The sequence below is a fragment of the Diaporthe batatas genome (assembly GCF_019321695.1).
Source record: "Diaporthe batatas strain CRI 302-4 chromosome Unknown Contig00014, whole genome shotgun sequence".
Lineage (NCBI taxonomy): Eukaryota > Fungi > Ascomycota > Sordariomycetes > Diaporthales > Diaporthaceae > Diaporthe > Diaporthe batatas.
Genome location: NW_025408561.1, coordinates 201,053 through 223,831, shown reverse-complemented (window position 1 = coordinate 223,831; position 22,779 = coordinate 201,053). Strand labels below are relative to the sequence as shown.

The 22,779-nt window shown below is 35.8% G+C and overlaps 4 protein-coding genes across 4 annotated transcripts; 2 read left to right on the top strand and 2 right to left on the bottom strand.

The window, feature by feature from the left end:
• Positions 1-2,436: 2,436 nt before the first annotated feature.
• KVR01_010837 (uncharacterized protein) lies at positions 2,437-4,142 on the top strand (the record flags this gene model as incomplete). The annotated part of the gene is made up of 4 exons (XM_044785064.1): positions 2,437-2,676; positions 3,279-3,347; positions 3,870-3,992; positions 4,029-4,142. The coding sequence occupies 4 exons, from the start codon at positions 2,437-2,439 to the stop codon at positions 4,140-4,142; spliced, it is 546 nt and encodes a 181-aa protein (XP_044639984.1).
• A 232-nt stretch (positions 4,143-4,374) lies between these two features.
• KVR01_010784 (uncharacterized protein) lies at positions 4,375-6,707 on the bottom strand. Its single transcript, XM_044789500.1, has 3 exons — positions 6,270-6,707; positions 4,904-6,149; positions 4,375-4,798 (listed from the first exon to the last, which is right to left on the bottom strand). The coding sequence occupies exons 1-3, from the start codon at positions 6,478-6,480 to the stop codon at positions 4,507-4,509; spliced, it is 1,749 nt and encodes a 582-aa protein (XP_044639931.1). The 5' UTR covers positions 6,481-6,707; the 3' UTR covers positions 4,375-4,506.
• Positions 6,708-9,563: 2,856 nt separating this feature from the next.
• Positions 9,564-12,846, bottom strand: KVR01_010927 (uncharacterized protein). Its single transcript, XM_044791042.1, has 2 exons — positions 11,355-12,846; positions 9,564-11,234 (listed from the first exon to the last, which is right to left on the bottom strand). Exons 1-2 carry the CDS (start codon positions 11,886-11,888, stop codon positions 9,693-9,695), a joined length of 2,076 nt encoding a protein of 691 aa, XP_044640074.1. The 5' UTR covers positions 11,889-12,846; the 3' UTR covers positions 9,564-9,692.
• Positions 12,847-20,187: 7,341 nt separating this feature from the next.
• On the top strand, positions 20,188-20,909 carry KVR01_010824 (uncharacterized protein; the record flags this gene model as incomplete). The annotated part of the gene is made up of 4 exons (XM_044789020.1): positions 20,188-20,198; positions 20,274-20,380; positions 20,557-20,694; positions 20,800-20,909. The coding sequence occupies 4 exons, from the start codon at positions 20,188-20,190 to the stop codon at positions 20,907-20,909; spliced, it is 366 nt and encodes a 121-aa protein (XP_044639971.1).
• Between the last annotated feature and the right edge of the window lie 1,870 nt (positions 20,910-22,779).

Here is a 22,779-nt window from a genome sequence, read left to right as displayed (position 1 = left end):
AATATTTACTCACTTAATAATTATATTTATTTATTTAGTTTTTTTAACTACTTACTTAATATAAAATTTATATATAAAGCTTATATAAAACTATATATTTAATTAAAATTCTTTAAATTTTTAATACTTTTAATATAAACTCCTTTTAATACCCCTTTTAATACCTTTTTACCTTCACCTTTACCTTTATCTTCACTATTTAATTTATATATATTTAAGTACTAACTAAATATTTAAATACTAACTAAATATTAAAAGGTTAGAAGTTAAAAAGGTAAAGATAAAGATTATACTCTTTCTAACCTTCTAATACCCCTTCTAACCCTCTAATACTCTAAACTTCTAACCTTTTAATATTTAATTAATATTTAAATACTTAGTTAATACCTAAATATATATAGCTTAAAAGGTATATTAAAAAGTATATTAAAAAGAGTATTAAAAGGGATTTATATTAAAAGTATTAAAAATTAAAGAAGGAAATTATATTATAAAATCTTTTAATATTAATTTAAAAGTATTTATAAATATAAAGAAGTTATTTAAAAATTAATATTAAGTAAGTAGTTAATAGAAATTAAGTAAGTAAATATAATTATTAAATAAGTAAATAATAACTCTTAATTTAATATTAAAATTAAAATATAAAATATAAATAATTTATATATATTATAATTTTTTATATTTTAAAAAATTTAATAAAAGAATTAAAAATAAAATAAAAGTTTAGTTATTTAATAAAATTATAATTATATTTTTATTTTTATTTTTATTTTTATTTTTTATTTTTATTTTTTTATTTTTTATTTTTATATTTATATTTTTTATTTATATATTTATATATTTATATATTTATATATTTATATATTTATATATTTATATATTTATATATTTATATTTATATTTAAATTAATATTTACTTATTTAATAATTATATTTACTTACTTAGTTTTTAATTATTTATTTAATATAAAACTATATATTTAATTAAAATTCTTTAATCTTTTAATAATTTTAATATAAACCCTTTTAATATACTTTTTAATATACTTTCTAATATACTTTCTAACTTATATATATTTAAATATTAATTAAATATTTAAATATTAACTAAATATTTAAAATTAGAAGTTTAAAGAGTTAAAAGGTTAAAAGGAGGGTTAAAAGGTTAAAAAGAGTATAGTTTTATTTTTACTTTCTTAACTTCTAGCCTTTTAATATTTAATTAATATTTAAATACTTAGTTAGTATTTAAATATATATAAGTTAGAAAGCTTAAAAGATATACTAGAAGGGTATTAAAACGTATTAAAAGGTATATTAAAAGGAGTTTATATTAAAAGTATTAAAATTAAAGTAGGAAATTATATTATAAAGTCTTTTAATATTAATTTAAAAGTATTTATAAATATAAAGAGTTACTTAAAATAATTAATATTAAGTAAGTAGTTAATAAGATTTAAATAAGTAAATATAATTATTAAATAAATAAATATTAACTTTTATATTTATATTTATATTTATATTATATTTATATTTATATTTATATTTATATTTATATTTATATTTATATTTATATTTATATTTATATTTATATTTATATTTATATTTATATTTATATTTATATTTATATTTATATTTATATTTATATTTATATTTATATTTATATTTATATTTATATTTATATTTATATTTATATTTATATTTATATTTATATTTATATTTATATTTATATTTATATTTATATTTATATTTATATTTATATTTATATTTATATTTATATTTATATTTATATTTATATTTATATTTATATTTATATTTAATATAACTCTACTACTTAAGTTATTAGTTGCTTAGAAACCTAGGAACACTGCGGGAAAACGTGTGTGGACAGGCTGCTGCGGTAGCGTGATCCTTCCAGAATGCCTGCGGTGGCACCATCATCGTACCACAAGGCGCCGGGCACACATGCCACCTGCATCCGGGTCTACTCGGCAGACCATGCGAACCCTTGAAAAGTGAAGACGTGCCTTGAATAATAGTATGTCAAAAAGGTGCTGGCAGGCCCTATATATGTGATAGGTGGAAAATTGGGTGTCCTCATCTGGGTTGAGACTAGTCACATTTTCTCGCCGCCGTGCAACTGTAACAGCGTGAATAGACGCTTTTGAAAGATGATAGTATCGTCGGCGCCATCTAGAACATCCTGTCACGCGTGGACTGTGAGCAGTGGTCAGATGGGCGCCCATGGCCACGCCGACGCAGCTGACGGTGTGGTCCCAGCCACACAGGAGGTGCAGAGAACGGTGTGCTTGTAGATATTTAAATGACGAGTCTCGCAGATGCTCAATGGCAAGGTGACCCAGGCTCCCAAGAGGTTCCGGACGACAAGACCGGAGATTCGGGATATCAACGCAAATCGTGATACAATCCACCATGTCGGCCACAACACAAGTATCCTCTGGCATCAACCTTGGCGCAGGGCCGACCCTGACTCTGACGGGTGCTGGCGAAGAGAAGCCGACCAGGCCTCTGACGAGGGATGAGGCCGTAGGCTTCGAGGTTGACTCCCCGGACACATGGACTGATTTCCATAAACGCGTGCACAGGCTCAAGCCTCAGGGCGACTACGACGTCGACATGAAGATATTGGCCTGTGGCGTCTGCGGCAGCGATGTTCATACGCTCTGCGGCGGCTGGGGTGACCAGTACTATCCTCTATGTGTCGGTCATGGTCAGTCTGTCCCATCCTCCTCCTCATCCGACGATGCCTACCAGTAGGCATCTGCCTGGCAATAACATACAGATGCGCTTCTGTGAACCATCATAAAGCCTTCATATCCTGGCCCATTGCTGACAAGAGGTGTGCTCCCTGGCAGAGATCATCGGCCTCGTAACCCGGGTCGGCCCCAAGGTCACCCTCCACAAGATAGGCGATCGGGTAGGCGTAGGCGCCTCATCGTAAGCAGCTTCCAGATACAATCTTTATCCGTTGTTCAAGAACAAACACAAACATGCCCGGCTGCAGGGTTTGCCACGGGCCATGACCACCTTGTGGCCTGCTCCTCCCGAGGTCCCCATGCTTGCATCAAGCTACTTTGTTTGGTTCTTTGATGGCTAACTCGTCACGATGGAGGTGGGCATGCCTTGAGTGCCGGCAGTGCAAGAGGGGAAACGAGCAGTATTGCGCGCACCAATTGGACACATACGGCGCGAAGTGGCCCGACACAGACTATGTGACCAAAGGCGGATACTCGTCGCACATCCGGATCCACGAGCACTACTGCTTCCCCGTGCCGGAGGAGCTCCCCACCACCGTGGCGGCGCCGATGATGTGCGCCGGGCTGGTCAGTAATGTTCTTGTCCTTTTGCGTGTCCTTGTCTCTCATGGCGTTGAACCCCCGGGGCCCCAACAGCGCAGCACTTCAGGCTAACACGCCAACTGGTACAAGACCGTGTACAGTCCGCTGAAGCGGAACGGATGCGGCCCAGGGGCCAAGGTCGGCATCGTCGGGGTCGGCGGGCTGGGTCACCTGGCCGTCATGTTTGCCCGGGCGATGGGCGCTGAAGAGGTTTGGGCATTCATGCTCGACCACAGCCTAGACGCCGATGCGCGCGAGTTGGGCGCAACCGGGGTCATCGTAATGACCGACGAGGGCGTGCAAGAGCAGCACCGACACACCTTGTTCGTAACACTCCTCCCCCTCCGACATTTGCTCTGTGGCGAGCAGGGGACTGACCAGCTGACGATGCGGTAAACTCGAAGCGACCTCATTTTGAACAGCGCCAGCTCCAGTGTCAACTGCGCGCCCTTCCTGCCGCTCCTGGACGTGCATGGCCGCTGGATCAGCGTCAGTATGCCGGCCAAGGAGGACAGGGGCACCGAGGTGTCAACATGGACGCAGATCGAGAACGGGTGCCTGATCGGGGCGTCGCACCTCGGCTCGCGCAAGGAGGCTCTCGAGATGCTGCGCCTCGCTGCCGACAAGGGGGTTCGCACGTGGGTTGAAGAGATTGACATCAGCAAGGAGGGGCTCAAGGTCGCGCTCGAGAGGTGTCGTAGGAGTGCAGTTCGGTATCGCTTCTGTCTGACCGGGTACGACAAGGAGTTTGGTGACGACATCAAGGACCGCGAGGATTGACGTGACACGTGGGCAGCTAGCACGGGTGGTCGGGTGGTCGGGCAATCACCAAGACCGGACAGTACGGAGTAATGGGATAATCAATCAACAACTCTCCAACCAGACTTCACCTGTGCGGCCCAAGAGCTGACTTCGGCGTGCTGTTGTTTGAGAATTATGCCGGATGGCGGACGGACAGAGACAGCAGACGCAAATAGCAGCCACGAGACCAATGCATAAGCACTGCGGAGACCTCAAGAATAACAACCCGCTGTGTTGATTTGGTGTAACCGAGTCTTGTCCTCCGCCTTTTATCTATCGATCGCCACAACAAGCCATTCACCACACTGAGGACAAGCGTATGCTACGGGGGCGGCGGGGAACTCTACTCGTCGGCACCCTCCTCAGCCGCAGGCTCCTCCAGCTCCTCCTCCTCGTCCAGCGAACCAGCCGGTACGTCGTAAAGCCGCAGGATGCTCTTGTTCGGGTCCTTGACCAGCACGTACTTCCCATCGCCGCCGCCCGCGTTGAGCACCATGTCGGAGATGGTCCGCACAATACCCCAGCCGTTGGAAAGTGACAGGTTCATCTGGTTCGCGAAATCGCGCGGCTTCCACCCGATGACGCCCAAAATCACATGCTTGTCGTTGGCCTTTGGGTTGGCTCGGGAGACGAATCTGTGGTACGAGACCCGATGTATCAGTATGCGTTCGCGAAGGGTCATGTGCTGGGGCAGAATCTCTGCAACAGCAGGAGAGGCACGAGGAAGCGTGGAAACTCACCCAATCTTCATCTGGTCGGCCTTGGCCAGGATGCTCTGGACGGTCCACCGGGCAAGCTTGCAAGAATTGTTCTTCATCTCGGTGGCGACAACAGCACCGCGCTGCGACACGAGCTTGGAGCGCCAGTCCAGAGCGCCGCCGCTGCCCTGAGCCTTGCTGTCGAACTCGTTGAGCGCGTGCACACGCAGGAACTGGTCTTCGCCGCTGATGGCGTTCTTCTGCACAGCGTCGAGCTCTGTCCGCACCACCAGGTACACGGGGGCCTCGTCGTTGATGCTAATGTCGAACTTGCGGTACCGGTAGGCCTTGGACGCGGGCGGCTCCGTCTCCTCGGCCGCGTTGTAGAAGGGGTTGCCGTGCGCCATCTCCACCTTTTGTGACTCGAGCACCACCTGGTTGGCGAAGTTGTGGTTGATGTAGGTCGCCTCCTCGGCCAGCGCGGCCGGTTGGTTGATGACGTCCTTGGAGCCCTCGGACGCCTCGAGCGGCGCATCGGCGGCGTTCTCATTGACCGTGACCATGTCAAGTGCGGCGTTCTCGCGCTTGTCGAGGAAGACCTTGTTTCCCTGCTTGACGATGACAATGTCCCAGGGGTAGACGGAGCGGGGCGCGCACATGAGCATGGACAGCACGCTGTCGGTGGCAAAGACGGTGGCCTCGTCCTTGTCGGCGAGCTCCTGGATGATGGGGTCAGATGAGGTGGTGACGTTATAGGCAGCGCGGTCGATGGGGCTGAGCTTCTTCTCGGCCGACTTGACCGGCTGCTTGTCGAAGGAGCGGTCGTAGTATGACACGAAGCCGTAGCTGTCGATGTCCTCGCCCTCGTCGGCGTCCAGGTTGAGCTTAAGCAACCTGTTGAAGTCAATCTCCTCGAGCAGCTTCCAGTCGGCACGGATGTTGATGGAGGCGTCGCGGTTGCGCTGGGGCTTGTCGTAGTCCTTCCAGCCGAAGCGACGGCCACCGCCGCCACGGCCACCGGCGTTATTTCGTCCACCACGCCCGCTGTCGTAACCACCTCTGCCTCCGCCACGGCTGCTGAACTGCTGGCGTCCAACGCCACGGGCGTCCTGTCCTCCTCGGGCACCGCCGCGTTGGCCACGGCCGCCGCGCGTGAAGACGGCGCCGCGGCCGAATCGGGATTTGCCGCTGTCGCGAACGTTGGAAACGACAGAGAAGGAGGCTTCGTCCTGCTCGACGGGCGGTGCGGCAAAGAGGGAGGCGCTCGCAGAGCCGTAGGTCTGTTGGTCTGGATAGAGAAGGCTCGTGTCAATAGGGTGGAGCAGGGCGGTCGAGCCTAGAGTCTGGCATGGGACGTTCCAAGCAGACGGCGGTCATGCCACCTGCAATGCATGCCTGGCGGACGTACCTCTGTAGTTCCTGTTGTACTGGGCCCTTCCACCACGACCGTCGCGGCCATCCTTGCCATCAGCAGTCCAGTCGGCCATGCGGCCCAGTTTGTCCCCCTTGGAGAAGGGCGCATAGGGGACACCGTTCAGGGTGGTCTCGGTGGTGACTGGCGGCCCCCAGCCGTCACCGTCGGGCAGCGCCGCGATGATGTCGGCGATTGATGCAGGCATGCTGGATGTTGTGTACCGTCAAGCAAGGGTGCGAGGGTATGTGACGCAGTCAATGTCGAAGAAGCGTGAGGTCCGAGCAGAGAGATATGTTGCTTCGTTATTGTCGTGCGAGTTTGCTGCCTACCTTGCCGCCCTGGCTGGTCGATCGATGGTTTGTGCAAATTCGTCAAAAGCTGCAGAAATTCCATGTTTGGTGGGGTCCGAGCCTGCATAGCAGCCTTGGCGGGTCTGCCTGCCTTCCACCGGCAGGAGCTTAATCCCCGCTTACGCCCTAAGGTCTTGTAGTCCCCCTCTTAAAATACATCCTTACTCTATATAAGATTAAGGAGTATTTAATAAGAGTAGATTTAGAATTTTTAAATTCTTAAGTTTTTTTAAATAATAATAATAAATATTTTATTTTAAAATTATATTTTTATATAATAATATAATAAATTAAATAATTCTTTAAATTTATTAAATAAATATTTATTTAAATAAAATTAAAATTTATGTATATTTTTTTAAAAAAAGTAATTTTATTTTTATTTATTTTAATTAACTTATATTTATATAAATTAAAAATCTTTTTTAAATATAAAGTTAAAACCTATAATTATAATTTTATAATTAGTTTTTATTTAATTATATTATATTATTATAATTTTATTTAGCTTTATTTAAGCCTTTTTAAACTTTTTTAATATTTTTTTAAAAGAGTTAAATTTAAAAGGAGCCCTAAGTTTAAGTTTAAGATTTTTATAAATCTTAATTTCCTTTAAATTAAACTTATAATCTTTTAACTTTTTAAAAATATATTAACTATTTTAAATATTAATAACTTTTTTAAAGTAAAGGTTTATTTTATATAGTTATAAATTTAATTATTAATAGCTATTTCTTCTTCTATTTATAATAGAGTTATTAAATTATAAATTTAAATAATAGAGTATAATTACCTTATTTAATTATCTTTTAATTTAATTAAGTAATTACTTTTAAGTAGTTTTACTTAATAAGTATTTATTTATAAAGTAAAGTTAAAACCTATATTTATTCTTTAAAGGAATAATAGTTTTATTTTTATTTATTTTAACTAACTTACTTAAGTTATATAATAATTTTATATATAGTATTTAATAGTATTAAAATTAAGTAGTTTATAATCTATAATAATTTTAATTTTTAATAAGTTAATAGTATTAACTTAAATTAATATAATTTAATATATTAATATAAAAAGTATCTTTTAATAATAAATAATATTATAAATAATTATAAAGTTATTATAAAAGTTTTATATAATAAACTTAATTAAATTAATTTTTAAAATATATTATATTTTATTCCTTTAAAACTTTAACTATTTATTTTTAATTTAATAATAAAATTAAAATATAAATAATTTATAATTTATAAATTAAATATAATTTAATTAATTTAAATTAATATTATTAATTTATAAAAATTAAAGTTATTATAAATTATTTAATTAATATTATATAATTTAAACTTTTAAATTAATTAAAGTTTTAATTTTATAAAAATAAATATTTAATTTATTAATTTTATTATATTATAAAATTAAAATATAATTAAATAAAATAAATATACTTTATTATATAAATTTATAATTATATAAAAGTAAATTTAAATTTTAAAAACTTATTAATATATATATAAAATAATTAATATATTTTAAAAATATTAAAGAATTTTAAATTTAATTTAAAGTAAATTAAAATTTATAAAACTTTTAAATATAAATTTAAAAGTTTTATTTTAAACTTAACTTTTAAAAATATAAAATATTAAATAAATTTAAAAGTTTAAATTAAATTTAAATATAATATAATATAATAAATTAATTAAATTTAATTTAATTAAAAATAATTATTATAAATTTTTAACTTTATATTTTTAAAAAATAAAATATTTTAATTATATAATAAATTTAATATTTTATATAAACTATTTATATTTTTAAATTTTATTATTAAATTAAAATAAATAATTAAAATTTTAAAAATAAAATATAATATATTTTAAAAATTAATTTAATTAAATTTATTATATAAAACTTTTATAATAATTTTATAATTATTTATAATATTATTTATTTTTAATTTAAAAATAAAATATAATATATTTTAAAAATTAATTTAATTAAATTTATTATATAAAACTTTTATAATAATTTTATAATTATTTATAATATTATTTATTATTAGAAAATATTTTCTTATATTAATATATTAAGTTATATTTATTTAAATTAATATTATTAATTTATTAAAAGTTAAAATTATTATAAATTATAAGTTAATTTTAATATTATTAAGTATTATATATAAGGTTATTATAATTTAAGCCTTTTAAATTAATTAAAATAAATAAAAATAAAGCTATTATTTCTTTAAAAGTTTTAATTTTATTTAAGTAAATACTTATTTATTAATTTTATAAATAAAACTATTTAAAAGTAGTTATTTAATTAAATTAAGAAATAATTAAATAAAGTAATTATACTTTATTATTTAAGTTTATAAATTTAATAACTTATAAATAAAAAATAATTATTAATAATTAGATTTATAATTATATAAAAGTAGATTTCTATTTTAAAAAAGTTATTAATATTTAAAATAGTTAATATATTTTTAAAAAGTTAAAAATTATAAATCTAATTTAAAGAAAATTAAAATTTATAAGAATCTTAAATTTAAGTTTAAAGACTCCTTTTAAATTTAACTTTTTAAAAAAATTAAAAAAAGTTTAAATAAAATTAAATAAAGTTATAATAATATAATATAATTAAATAAAAGATTAATTATAAAATTATAATTATAAGTTTTTAACTTTATATTTAAAAAGTAATATTTTATATAATATTTATTAATATTAAATTAAATACTTTATATTATAATTTTTTAATTTTAATATAAAAATACTTTTAATAATATATAATATTATAATAATTTTTAAATTATTTATATAATATAAATTTTAATATTATTAATTCTTTAATAATACTTTTTAAATAATTTAAATTTATAATTTTTAATATTATTTTTAAAATAATTTTAATTATAAACTTTAAGAAATATTTTATTAATTTATATATTAAAGTAAAATATATTTTATAAGTAATCTTTTGTTAATATCTATTTATTATTTTACCACTATATATCCAACGGGCAAAATAAACAAATGATGAGAGGAAAACACAGCGATCAACCTGACTTATCCGTAGGCGTGCTGCTGCCGTCGGCACTATTGTCCCGGAGCTTCTCGTCTACCCTCTCAGTCGTGGAGGTGGTGAACACACCATTGCCCGACTCAGCAACACCGGGAACCCCATCCCGCGAACTGGTGCGCTGAAAGTACGCGTGCGCCTCGTCTGAGAACTCGTCATCTGCCAGGACTTGCTCCCCTTTCAATTCCTTCTCGCGCTTCTCGGCCTCCTGCGTCTCCCAGTCGCGGCGCAGGTCCTCAATTTTTTGTTTCAGGTCGAGGTCCGGGTTGTAGTGCTTGCCGACGCCCATCCAGCGCTCCCAGAGGCTCAGGTGGTTCGGGTGCACAGCAATGCCGTGGTACTCTGTCTCGCGGCCCTCAAGGATGTAACGCCAACGGCGTTCCTGTTCCTTAAGGTCAAGTCCCGTCGTGTCGGGCAGCCACAGCCAGGTCATTACCATACCTGCCAGCCCGAACCAAGGCACGACGTAGAAGCGCATCTGCGTGTCAATGTAGTTGTACAGCACTGATGCGAGGAGCGCTCCGGCCTTGCCCATGCACGCCGAGAAGCCGTGGGCCGACGCACGCACCGGTGTCGGGAACACCTCGGCCGCGACCAGGAAGGTGACGGCGTTGGGGCCGAACTGGTTGAAGAAGGATGACAGGTAGTACATTGCCTGGAACGAGTGGATGCCCTCGGGCGAGGTGTAGTAGTCCAGCTTGAAGGCCGGGATGACAAATGTCAGGAAGCACACCAGGAAGCCGATCTGCTGCATATTCTTGCGGCCGTACAGCTTGTTGTCGATGAGGAAGGACGCCAGGTAGTATCCGGCGAGGGCGACGAGGATGTTGTAGAGGTTCCAGATCCAGTTGGTCATGACGGATTTGGGGTTGTCGCTGATGACCTCGATAAACTGCGACTGGAACAACTTGTTGCCGTAGAAGAAGACGTCGTTGCAGAACCAACAGCCGGCCGTGGCTAGCAGGCGGCCGCCGAAGTACTTGAAAGTGAGGCGTAGCGAGTTGACGTCGTAGCCCGTGACCTTGCTCTTCTTCTTGGCGATCTGCAACTGGCGCGATGCCTGGGGCATCTTGTAGGCACGGTAGTAGGCGAGCCAGAGGGTGCCGACGGCGGGTATGGCGAAGGACAGGCGGAAGACAACCTGGGTGCTCTGTGTCCCATAAGGCCCGTCGCCCTGGCCGTGGTGAAAGATGAGCAGCAGAACAATCAGTAGGGCCTGATTGGCCAGCTGGCCCCAGCCCTGCATCAGAAAGGCGGTGGTGACCTTGCGGCCACGGTGCAGGCGGTCCTCACGTGTCGAGACCTTACCGGCACCGACAGCGCCCTCCATGGAGGATGTCGCAGTCATGGGATACTCGCCACCGACGCCAAAGCTGTAGACGAACAGGGACCAGGCGTAACAGATGACCCAGCCCTCGAGGGTGGTACCCCAGGAGGCGGTAAGCATGATGAGACCAAGAACCATGATGAGTGCATCCTGGATCAGACCAAACCTTCGACCAACCCAGTCACCGATAATCTAGAGGCCGTGTGGTTAGCGACGCGGGATTCCCTTTCCCTCTTGTTTGGCAGAGGGCTACGGTCGGGGGTTTTGAGGGGAAAAGGCGCCGGGGGGGGGGCGCTCGTTGTGTAGACTTACGCCGACAGCAACCTGACCAACCATGATACCGACAACCTCGAGATAGGTGACGGCGGCGATCCAGTTTACGGAGCACTCCCCATCATCCGTCTTGCTGCCCCAGCACTCCTTCCAGCCATCAGTGGCGGCGAAGTAGCTGCTCAGGTTTCCAATAGAGAACAGGACGTAGCCCTCCAGACCGAGGCCGGCGCCGGGCAGGATCGCGTTGTGCCAGTACCAGCTAAGGGGGCTCAGGGGATCCTTCTTCATCATGGAGCCGATCTGGGAGAGCTCCTTCTTGGCCTCTGCATTGTCGACCGAGGTGACAAACCGGATGCGCTTGGACCAGGGCAGGTCGGCCCAGTAGACACCCTCTGGCGTGTAGCTGTCATCCGGATGTGTGATGTAGTTGAAGATCTGACGCTCCTCCTCGGTGGTGACGCCGGCGTGAGGCGGATAGCTGTAGGCCTCATCCCCGGTCTCCGGGCCATGAGGTACGGGGATCTGGCCTGTGGAGGGGTTGTGGTGTTGGTCGTGGGCGAGGAACTCGGACATCTCGGCGGGTTATTATTCTTGGGGGCGGGGGTGTTGGAGGCGGCTCTGTGCGTATATATGGATGTGTATATATACGTATGCGGCGAGACCAGAGGAATTCCCACCACGGGCTGTATGGGCGTGCTCCTGGCTACTGCTGCTGCTCCCTGCGACGGTGATGGCGTTGGGGTGGTATGAAGGCCCTTTGGGGGCGAGGAGGAGGACAGGGAGGAGGATGAGCCGAAGTTGGGCGAGAGAAGCCGCAGGAGGGAGGGCTGTGGTCTTGACTGCAGAGCAAAGAAAAAGAGGGAGCCGGCGGTTTGAGCAGAAGACGGGGAGGGATGGGAGGTTTTTAAGAGACACGGGCCAGTCGCGGCGGCGGCGGCGCTAGCTCTGGTCGAGGCGGGCAAGGTGGCACGTCGCGGGGCTGGAGCTGCGCACTCACAGGGTGCCAGGGTGCGATGAGGTGGAGTGGCCAGAGGGGAGGGAGGGAAAAAAGAGAAAGGGCCAAAATAGTACACAGAAAATTCGGGAACCCCACCAGCAGGTCCCAGCAGGTGCAAGAGGCCCCACAAAATAGGTGTGAAAACTGGAGCGCTGCGATGGGACGAGGCGATGGGACGAGGGCCCGTCAACAGCGACTACGGCTCAGAAATCTGTGTAGAGAGTGTCAGAAGTCAGAAGTTGGAGGTTTGGATGTTACCCATGCAGTTGGGGCGCCGAAAGCTTATGTACGGCTTCGGTGTCTCTTTCTGGCATTTGGCATCCTGGCCGCGGCCTTAAAACAGACTGTAGACTCTAATAAAGGCACGTTGCAAGCATCGACGGACAGCGGCTTCATCTCGATCAACGACTGCTTGTCATGGCATCCGTGTCCCGCTCGACTACGCCGGCCGCCCTGTCATCCAGACACGCTTCTCATCGACGACGGCTAAGTGGACGGCTGCCACTCTGTCATGGTGTACGCCGTCCAAAAAAAAAAAAAAGAAGAAAGAGAAAACTAATCCAAAAGTGCCTACCTTCTCATCACTGCATCGCCCAAGTACACCCCCCCCCCCACACCCAGGACCAACACCGTGATCCCTCCCCCCCCAATGCTTGGAACCACTGTTGTGTTTAATTTTCCAGCCGTCCCGATGCGGCGCACTCCCAATGAGTTTATTGCTGTGTATCTGTCCTCGGTATCACGACATGAGCACTGCTGCACCACAGGGCTGCTTCGTAGGGTCCCACGGCCCCCACTTCACCTCGGTACAGGTCTGCTTGTATGTACCTATGTACCCGCCCCACACAATCTCTTCAGCGGGGGTCCCTGCGCCGCCTGCAGGCTGGCAGCCCCTTCCGCCTTTGCTGCCAGGGGCCAGCTGGCTCCTTCCCTTATTCGGGTCGTCCAGGTGGGGGATCGCCCAGGCGTGCCTCGCCCAATCAAAAGCCGCAACACACCACACGTGCGCCGTTGACAGGACGTCCGAGCTCGACGACACCTCGTCCCTTCCCCGGCTTTACTGTTCGCATGCGCCCCCGGGCATCATAACCCAAGCGACCAGGCGACCAGGCGACGGGCTCCCTTCTCCCGCACGGCGGCGCACAGCGGCACAGCGGCACAGCGGCAACAACAGCAGCACCAGCCTGTCCTCGGCTTTAAGCCGGCCCAGATGTCCCGACGCGACCACAAGGGGCCAGCCGCTCCACGAGGCCGAGGCCGAGGCGGACGCAGGAAATCGATACCTTGCCTCAGAGGAGAGGACACTTCGGAGCCACGATACTCGTCAGAGCTGATGCGACGCGCAAGATGCGCAACGGACGGCAGATACTGTGGCACAGGGTTGACAGCGCCAGGTCGAAGCCAAGTCGAAGCCAAGTCGAAGCCAAGTCGAGCTTGCTTCTCCATGCCCGGCCGGACGTCTATTCCTCTCCACAGTTTGGCGTACAGCAACGCTGGGCAAAGACCCAAGACCCAAGAGAGCTGGGAAGCTTACCCTGACATCGCCGTCGGAGAGGCAGGCAAAAGCAGGCAAAACTGCTTGACACCCCAGCTCATGTCTCTGGCGGGCACAGAGGGCGTACTCAAGCAGTTGGGCAACCAGGCTGGCTCACCGAGCGAGATGGCCGCTGTGATGCGCGTGCTCCATCTCGCGTCCAATCCCTCGATTTGGCGTTGATGCCAGCTCCAGCGAAGCAGCTCAACTCAGGTCCTAACGGGCTGGCACTCAACCCACTGTGCGCGTCATGCATGGAATGAAGCTTCCACTCCTGGGGTACGGCGCTCCGTCGGTATATGGCAGCCTCGCCGCCTCAGGGCCGCCGCCCGACGAGGGCATGCACATCCCCCCTCACCAAGAGGGCCCCGGAAGGGGATAAATCTCTGGGGCCCCAGTCCATTCGTCGGCGGTGCTGAGCTCCCTCGTTCCCAGCCTGTCACTTTCATCTGTCGTCTTATTCTGTCGGCCTTGTGGCTTGTATATTCCATCGCAGCCCCGTCTAAAGCCGCATGTGTGGACGACTTGCGCACTTCTTGTTGGCCACCCTTCTAGAAGCGGAAATTCGTCACACGACACTCGTTGCATCGGCCAAGCCACCCGCCTGCGGCATGGCGCCCGCCGGCGCGGCAGCTCACAAGGTACCCTCCACAATGCCGCTCAAGCTTTTTCTTGGCGATGCCGTGCCCCTTAGTGCGCTTGCTGATCGCATGTCCGACGAGCTGGCCGAGATGAGAAATGCGAGGCCAGCTGCCCCTGCTGTCGGTGTTTACAGGGAGGGCGACGTCACTCTTGCCCCGGTGGCTATATTTGGCTGGAAAACCGCAGGGAAAACGCGCCCAGGTTCCGAACCCTCTGAGTCAGGACGGGGAAGGTTGATAAATTTCCCTGGCGCCGGGTCTGGTGTGCGAGTTGAGCGGACGTACAGGAGTGAGGAAGATGCCCACGTGCTGACCTCCCCCCCCCCTTTTTCTCCTTCATCAGTCAACCGAGTGGGTTCTTCAAAATCGGAACACCACCATTCCCAGCCCGCCATGCCTATTTCCGGTCGAGAAATTAAGATGGGCACACAAGTGAGACTTCATGCCCTGAAGATGCATTTCGAACCCGAACTACTGCCCCCGGTGATGCTGAGGCCCGATTTACAATCTCCGGGTCGGCCCCCTATTAGGGTTCGGGTTGACACAGATTGAGAGGTGCGCCTTAAACTTTTCATGCCTTGACTCCTTGCCACCCTTCGGCCGGTTCCGAGTTCTGTTAACGGCAAGGTATATCCTCTACAGCTTCTTCTTAGAGATGCTGAAGGCAGGCGCAAAACTTTATTTCGATTCACCTCCATACACACCTTCCTTGTCCATATACCTAAAACCTAACGTGTACACCCAGTAACGTTGCTGTTGTGACGCACCTGCGTCGCCTCCTTTCTAGCGGCCGTAACACTCGCGCGACGGCCCAGTGCTCACTTTTGGAATGCGGCAATGTACCAGCAAATCATGCAGGGGCTCGTTGTTTCAATTGGACTTGCAATTGCCTCACTGGCTGTCCACGCCGAGTGATCCTAACGAAGCATATTTCGGAAATTGTGGGTCGCAGCAGAATTCATCTTCGTGCGTTAATGCCAGTGGTAATAACAGACACCTCAAGTGCTGGAGGTTCTTCACTGTTGGCCCCATGTGAAATGGACTCAGATGTTCATCATTGTAAGATTGAGGTCATGTTGATAGAATACAAACTGTTGTGACTTTGTGTGAAAGTGTCTTGTAAAGTTGCTTGTTGAGAGAAGGCCCTGGCTTAAAATGAATAGGAGGGGAAATTAGAAGTCCGTCGGTGCTGAGGATAATAACTATTATACTGTATGTGTGGTTTCTGCTTCTATTCCGTATACATCCAAGGACATACATGGCGCCTTTATATGGTGGTAAGCACTTAAATTATCACATACCTTATTACCGTAACACCGCCACAACTTCAAAACTGTGATGATGTCATAGTAAAAATAGATGTGGCTTGACTACGCTTTGGACCCCTAACCCTAAGGGGGACCCCCTTCTACTCCCCACCCCCCTCCCCCTCCCCCTCCCTATCCCTTTTTTATTCTTTCTTTTTAAACTTTTTTAATTATAATAAATAAATAAATAAATAAATAAATAAATAAATAAATAAATAAATAAATAAATAAATAAATAAATAAATAAATAAATAAATAAATAAATAAATAAATAAATAAATAAATAAATAAATAAATAAATAAATAAATAAATAAATAAATAAATAAATAAATAAATAAATAAATAAATAAATAAATAAATAAATAAATAAATAAATAAATAAATAAATAAATAAATAAATAAATATTATATTAAAAATAAAATAATATTATTATATTATTTTAATAATAATAATATTATATTATTTTAAATAATAATATTTTAAAAAATAAATAAAATTTTATTATATAATTATAAAAAGTATAAAATATATAAATTAAAGATTTATTAAATATTAAAAATTATTATTTTAATTTATTTATAAATATAATTTTAAATAAATAAATTTTAATATTTATTTATAAAAATTAAAATAATGAATAATTTATTTTTATTTTTAATAAACTTTTAATTAAATATTTTATTAAAAATTATTATACTTAAAAATTCTTTCCTTTAAATATTATTATTAAAATTAATCTCTTTTATTAATAATAATAACTTTAAAATAAATTAATATTTACTTATTTAATAATTATATTTATTTATTTAAATTTTATTAATTATTTACTTAATATTAATTTTTAAGTAACTTCTTTATATTTATAAATACTTTTAAGTTTAATATTAAAGACTTTATATTTTTAAATTTTTAATACTTTTAATATAAACTTTTTTTAATATACTTTTTAAGCTACTTTTTAACTTACTTTTTAACTTACCTTTTAACTTACCTTTTAACTTACCTTTTAATACCCTTTTTAATACCTCTTTTAATACTCTTTTTAAATATTTTTAACTTATATACTTTTAAATATTAACTAACTATTTAAATATTAATTAAGTATTTAAATATTAATTAACTATTAAAAGGTTAAAAGGTTAAAGGGTTAGAAAGTTAGAAGGAGAGTTAGAAGGTTAGAAAGAGTATAGTTTTTATTTTTACTTTTTTATCTTTTAACCTTTTAATATTTAATTAATATTTTAATATTTAGTTAATATTTAGATATATATAGATTAAAAAGTTTAAAAAAAGTATTAGAAGAGGTATTAAAAAAAGTTGAAAAGGGGTTTATATTAAAAGTATTAAAAATTTAAAGACTTTATTAAGTATATAGTTTTATATAAACTTAATATATAAATTTTATATTAAGTAAATAGTTAAAATAAATTAAATAAATAAATATAATTATTAAATAAATAAATATTAATTTTTTAAAATATATAAATTAATTATTAAAAATAATATTTATTAAAAATACTTTAATAAATTAAGTAATTTTAAATATTTAATAATAATAAATCTTTTATTTAATAATATTAATAATTTTAACTTTTTAATTAAAAATAAATAATTTATAAATTAAAAAACTTTTAATATAAACTTTATTATTAATATAAATTCTTTTATTTTTAAAAGTATATTAATTTTTATTTATACTTTTAAATATTATTAAAATTATAAGTTAAATATTTATAAAACTAATTAATAAACTTATATATTTTATTTATTTTATTAATTTAAATAACTTTTATATTTCTTATAATAAAATTATAATTTTACTACCTTTTATATTATTTTAAATAACTTTAATTTTAAATTAATAATATTTTATAAATAATTTAAACCTTTTATTATAAATTATAAGTATTATTTTAAATATTATTAATTTTAATAAACCTTTAAATAATAAATAAATAAATTAAAAGTTATAAATTAATTATTTTTAATAATATTTAAAATAATACTTAATTAATTAACTTTATATTATAAAAATAATTATAAAATATATTTTATTAATTTTATATTATTTAATTATTATATATATTAAATTTTTTAATATAAATATTATTAAATATAAAATTAATATAAATATTCTTTATCTTTATATAATATTATTAATATTAATTTAATATTATATAAAAATCTTTTATAAAGTTATAAAAGTTTAAAAAAGAAAAAAGAAATAATAATATATTTAAAAAAGATATTTAAAACTTTAATAATATATTTTAAATTATAATTAAATATAAATAATAATGATATATTAATTATTAATTTTAACTTTTATAAAATTTAATTATTATTATTTATTAAAATTTATTAATTTAATAATTTAATTTTTAATTTTATATAAATTCAAATAAATATATTAATTATATTTTTAATTTATATTTTTAATTTATATTTTTATAAATATTTATATATATAAATTTTAATTTTAATTTTAATTTTTATTTAAATAATTAAATATAATATAATTATTAAAATTATATAGTTAAATAATATATAATTAAATAACTTTAATTATTAATATTATTATTTTATTATTTTATTATTTTATTATTTTATTATTTTATTATTTTATTATTTTATTATTTTATTATTTTATTATTTTATTATTTTATTATTTTATTATTTTATTATTTTATAATAATATTTAAAGTTTTATATTTTATAAAATAATATTATTAATAATAATAATTTATATATACTTTTAAAATAATAATTAACTAAAATAATAATTATATAATATAAAATATATAATATAATTAAAGTTATAATAATAATATATATAATAAATTTAAATAATATTAATATTCTTTAAAATTTAAATTTAACTTATTTAACTTATTTAACTTATTTAACTTATTTAATTTATTTAACTTATTTAACTTATTTAACTTATTTAATTTATTTAATTTACTTAAAATATTATTTTAAATATTTTTAAAGACTTTTTATTTCTAATTTACCGTGGCCGCGTAGTGGACACCCGACAAAGCTCGTACTGTATCCCTAGGGGTTTTTAAAAACTATTTACTAATTAATACTCTTTAATAATAGTTATAACTATTAATAGTCTTTTCTTCTTTAATAAGTCTATGTGGTTTCGCTTCTATTCCGTATACGTCCGAGGACATATGTGGTTTCTATTCCGTATACGTCCGAGGACATATATAGCGCCTTCATACGGTGGTAAGCACTCAAGACCCAGCGCTTAAAAGAACACTGTCTCTACCTAGTGCTCAGAAATGAAAGCACACAAGATAATGGTGTACTCGAACTGGGTCAATCAATCACCTACAACAGTGGTTTGTAAGCAAAGACGGTTCCAATGGATCCATAATAGAATCATTAGTACAGACATGATGGGTGTTTCTGGCTCCCGTGCCAAGACTGCATCAATTGCAGTCAACTGGTATGTATTCGGGGTGTGCAGGTGAAATTATCAGCAGCAGGTGTGTGTTGATATGAATGTACCGTGACCTGAAGCTTCTACCTCCCGAACATGGCCGGCACCGTCGCTTGTAAGCCCCTGGTGCCCGACATCGATCATCACAGGCATATCAGGGCCGGAACGCTAGAAGTCGGTGCTCACAGTACCAACATGCAAACCAAATCTAAACACTTTCTTCCATGACATACCTGCTTGAATAATTAAATCTTACGGTATTGGTTGGGACTTGCAGACTTCAGGGGGTTAGGATGACATCCCGTTTGTTAGAAATTAGGCTAATTACCATGTTGTAATTAACAGAGAACATCAGGGAACCAAATATCAACAAGAAATCACCGTGTTGAATGCCAGGTGTCGTTGTAGTTTAAGTTTAATCTGGGTAATAATGTCAGCTACCATAAAGCTTACAGTGGGAACAAAGATGTCGGTAGTTCACGAAGGACGTCAGTTGCCTTCGGTAGAATAAAAGCTGGGATTCATTGTGCATTGGACGGGTCTATTACCCGGGTCTAGGGAGCCGGGGAGGTGAACCACCGAGTCGCTGTCACTTGACCATGCAACCGACCGAGAACGGATGAACATTACCCATGAGTGCGGGAGTACATGATTCCCCGCGAGGTCTTCTATCATGAGGTGTCTAATGCGAGACTTTAAATTGAGCACCCAGCGCTCACAACATCCAGTGCCAACGATATGTTGGAGGCCATCTGTTCCATCTTCTCGTCAACGGATTTACCGGCTCATATGCACAATGATCCGTCTGTCTTGCCTGTTATTTGCGCTTGCGGCAAACAGCCTCGCTGCCGTCCCTGAAGGGTATCGCAGAGTTATAATCCCCTCCAAAGTGGATACCAATTTCGTGGTGGTCCCCTCAAAAGCTTCTAATGGAAGTATGCTCGTAGTGTAAGCACTTCACCACCTAGGCAAGAATAGATGACGTCTGCTTAGCTTAACCTTCGATTCTGACTGAAACCACAGTCAGACCAAGACAGGTGCTTCTAGTCAACAGTGGCATCTCCAGAGCGGCAATAGCACTATTATATATGTGCCGGACACCACACTCTGTCTCGATGCAGGTGCTCAAAGTAGGTGCTTCCTCGAATTTTTTTACCAGCGCAAGCATCGAGTCTCATGGGTCTTGAGCGTTTACCACTGTGCGAAGGCGCCACATACATTTTATATGTATGGGGATTAAGCGAAACCACCACCACCAAGTCTCATATTGAATTTCAGCTGACGATTTCTTCTTCACTTATAAAAGGCAACTGGAAAGACATGTCCAGGGTTTACCTCGTGACATGCGCCCCGACATCCGTTTCACAGCAGTGGGACATTATGGCCGATGGCCGGATCGCTCTTGTTGCGTCTAAGCCCCAGGAATGCTTGGATCTCCAGTACAGTAAGCATCATCCTACTCCTATCACGGATCCCTGCGCCCTCATGTTTCAAACATTCTTCGATGCAAAACTTTGGGATAGGTAGCCAAACTAAGATCCTACTCAAGTGCGCGCCGTGCCGAACAACCCTGTTGGACTCTACAGCTGTGCAGGCTTAGGAGGTATTGGTGCAGCAGATAATGGTCTTAACTGGCCACTAGTGAATGCAACGAGTTAGGTTTCGTTCTTATAAAGAGTAGAAGCCCACTTCCTAATTAGTTATTTAAATAAATAGTAAGTTTAAAGAAATAAAAAAATTAGTATTTATTTAAGTTATAAGTTCTTTATATTTTTTATATTTTATTATTTATAATAATATAAATAAATAAAACTTTAATTATATTATATTTTTTTTATATTATATAATTATTTTTTAATAAAATTTTTTATTTTATTTTTTAAAAAATTTATATATAAAGTTTTTAATAACTTTATATTCTTATAATTCTTTTAAAAACTTTAAATTTTTTTATTATATTTATTTTTATTTAAAATTAATAATTATAAATTATTTATATTTCTTTAATTTTATTATAAAGTTAAAAATAAATACTTAAAGTTTTAATATAATATAATATAATTTTCTTTTAAATTAATTTATCTAAATTTATTATATAATTTAAATAAATTAATTAAAATAAATAAAAATAAAGTTATTATTTTTAAAAAAATAAATAAATCTTTTAATTATTTTAAAAATATATTAATATTTTTTAAAATAAAATTTAATTTTATATAATTATAAATTAAACTATTAATAATTATTATTTTATAAAAATATTAAAATTATAAATTTAAATAATAAAGTATAATTATTTTATTTAAAAATTAAATTTTAATTTAATAAAATATAATAAAGTAAGTAATTACTTTTAAATAATTTTATTTATAAAATAAAGTTAAAACTTTTAAAAAAGTAATTTTATTTTAATTAATTTATATTTATATATAATTTAAATTATATAATATATTAATATTTCTATATAATAATATTTATTAATATTAAATTAATTTTTAATTTATAATAAATTAATTTATATTAAAACTAATAAATATAATTTAATATATTAATATAAAAGAATATTTTTAATAATAAATAATATTATAAATATAAATTTTAAAGTTATTATAAAGAGTTTTATATAATAAACTTAATTAAATTAATATTTAATAAATATATTATATTATATTTATTTTAAATTTTAATTTTTATTTTTATTTAATAATAAAATTAAATAATTATAAATATAAATATTAATAATTTATATTAAAAGTTATATATATATATATATTAATCTTTTAAAATAAAAAAATCTTAATTATAATTATTTAATTAACTTTTATTTAATTAATTTATTATATTTTTATTTAATTTTATTTAATTTAAATATAATTTATATATATAAATAATTAAAAGTTTTATTAATTATTTATTATTTAATTATTTAATATAATCTATTTATTTATACTTTTAAAATTTAAACTCTTTTTATAATTCTTTTAAATCTTTTATATATAAAATAGTATTATTTTAATTTAAATTAATATATTAAAGATAGTTATTATTTTTTATAATATTAAGTTTTTAAACTTTTTAAATATTTTTATTTTAAAAAGTAAAATTTAAATTAAAGTTTTAAAATTAAATTTAAAATTATTATAAATTTTAATTTATTTTTAAAATATATTAACTTTTAAATAATAAAACTTTTAAAAATTAAACTTTATTTTTAAATAATTATAAATTTAATTATTAATAATTATTTCTTTATAATAAAGTTATTAAAATTATAAATTTAAATATTATATATAATAATAAAATATAATTATTTTATTTAATTATATTTTAATTTAATAAAAGTATAATAAATTAAATAATTACTTTTAAATAATTTTATTTATAATATAATAATATTAATAAATATATATTTATTTAAATAAAATTAGAACTTTTAATAAATAAATATTTTTATTTTTATTTATTTTAATAAATTTATATTTATTTAAATTATATATTAAATTTAATATTTCTATATAATATTTATTAA